This window comes from Bison bison, unplaced genomic scaffold (assembly GCF_000754665.1).
Source record: "Bison bison bison isolate TAMUID 2011002044 unplaced genomic scaffold, Bison_UMD1.0 scf7180017864079, whole genome shotgun sequence".
Lineage (NCBI taxonomy): Eukaryota > Metazoa > Chordata > Mammalia > Artiodactyla > Bovidae > Bison > Bison bison.
This window is the reverse complement of record NW_011494651.1, coordinates 1047565-1048830: the sequence shown is the minus strand read 5'-3', so window position 1 is coordinate 1048830 and position 1266 is coordinate 1047565. Positions and strand designations below refer to the sequence as shown.

Here is a 1266-nt window from a genome sequence, read left to right as displayed (position 1 = left end):
ACAGGGGTGGGTTGCAGAGGCCCTGGAAGTTGGGGTCCAACAGGCAGGTCCCGTTGGTGCCCACCCTGATCAGGTAGGCGTTCAGGATCTCCAAGGCCCGGGACACATCCCGGACAGCATCCAAGCTGGGCGAGTCGCTGCATGGGGTCAGGTCAAAGGCCGCGGCCTTGTAGGGCCCTGTCCTCCCCCCCTGGGTCTGTTGGAACGTCGAGCTGAGAGGGGTCTTGGTGCTGTCCTGCACAGAGGCGTTCCTGAAGCTGGCTGTGGAGGCAGTGCCGGGCTGAGTCACTCACTCAGTCATTCAACAAATGTCCCTAAGCATCCTCTCTGCACCAATGCCGAGCCAGGTCTTGGGATCTCTTCCTTACTTGCTGGGTGATCTTGGACCATCACTGTATCTGTCTAGACTCTTTGTGAGATGGGAGGAAAACACCCCACAGTGCCCACAGACTGGGATTGGGCATGGGTAGGCAGTCAATAAAATCAGGGCCCTACATGAACTGCTATAAATGTCTGAAAGCTAAGAGGCAGTCATCAGGTTCCTCTCCTGGACCCCAGGATCGCTGCCAGTGAACAGGCGGGGCTGGCCCAGAGCCAGCATGCCTCCCAAACACCTATCTCGAACCACCTTGAAAAGCCTTGGGAAGGACTTGAACTTGAGGACCAGAGACTCTGATTTGCTCTCCAGCTCAGGAGCTCTCACGAGTCACTCTGCCCCTCTGGGCCCCGATTATTTGCCCTGTGACGGACATCCTAACAGACACCTTGCAGGCAGGTTGTGATCATCAGCTCTAAGGTCTGGGAAGCCCCAGGCAGGATGTAAGTGCTCCGTGATTGATGCTGTTATCTCCCCCTCTAGACTCGATGTCCCTCCAGGGCAGATGTCTCCAGCCCAGGGCTGGCACAGAGCAGATACCAGAGCGTGTTAGTGAGGTGCCTGGAGTGGTTTGATTGCATGGATGGAGCACCCCTTGCCTTGTCTCCTCCCCTCCTGCCCACAGACAGGTCAAAGCCACCTTCAGAGAAGCCCGAGGGCAGCAGGACCCTTACCCGAGTCGACCAGCACATAGAGGTAGACCTCGTAGGTGCCGTGGAGGGCCGCTGAGCTGTCAAACATGCAGAGGGGCTTTTCCAAGGCCACCGTGGTGAGGGTGGGGTTGTTGGTGGCAAAGGTCACACTAGCCAGTTGGGGCTGGAGGTTCACACCTGGAGGAGGCAGCGAGGATGGGAGCTGACCCCCGGCAGAACTGCCCACACCCACGGGCA

The 1266-nt window shown here is 58.4% G+C and overlaps 1 protein-coding gene across 2 annotated transcripts in view; it reads right to left on the bottom strand.

The window, feature by feature from the left end:
• UPK3A (uroplakin 3A) overlaps positions 1-1266 on the bottom strand; it is an 8434-nt gene that overhangs the window by 6298 nt on the left and 870 nt on the right. The window contains exons 2-3 of one of the 2 annotated variants that reach the window (XM_010837602.1): positions 1051-1206; positions 19-261 (exon numbers count right to left, since the gene is read on the bottom strand). In XM_010837602.1, coding sequence (XP_010835904.1) covers positions 19-261; positions 1051-1206 — 399 coding nt within the window. The remainder of the gene's footprint in view (positions 1-18; positions 262-1050; positions 1207-1266) is intronic. The other variant, XM_010837603.1, reaches the window with a different exon arrangement.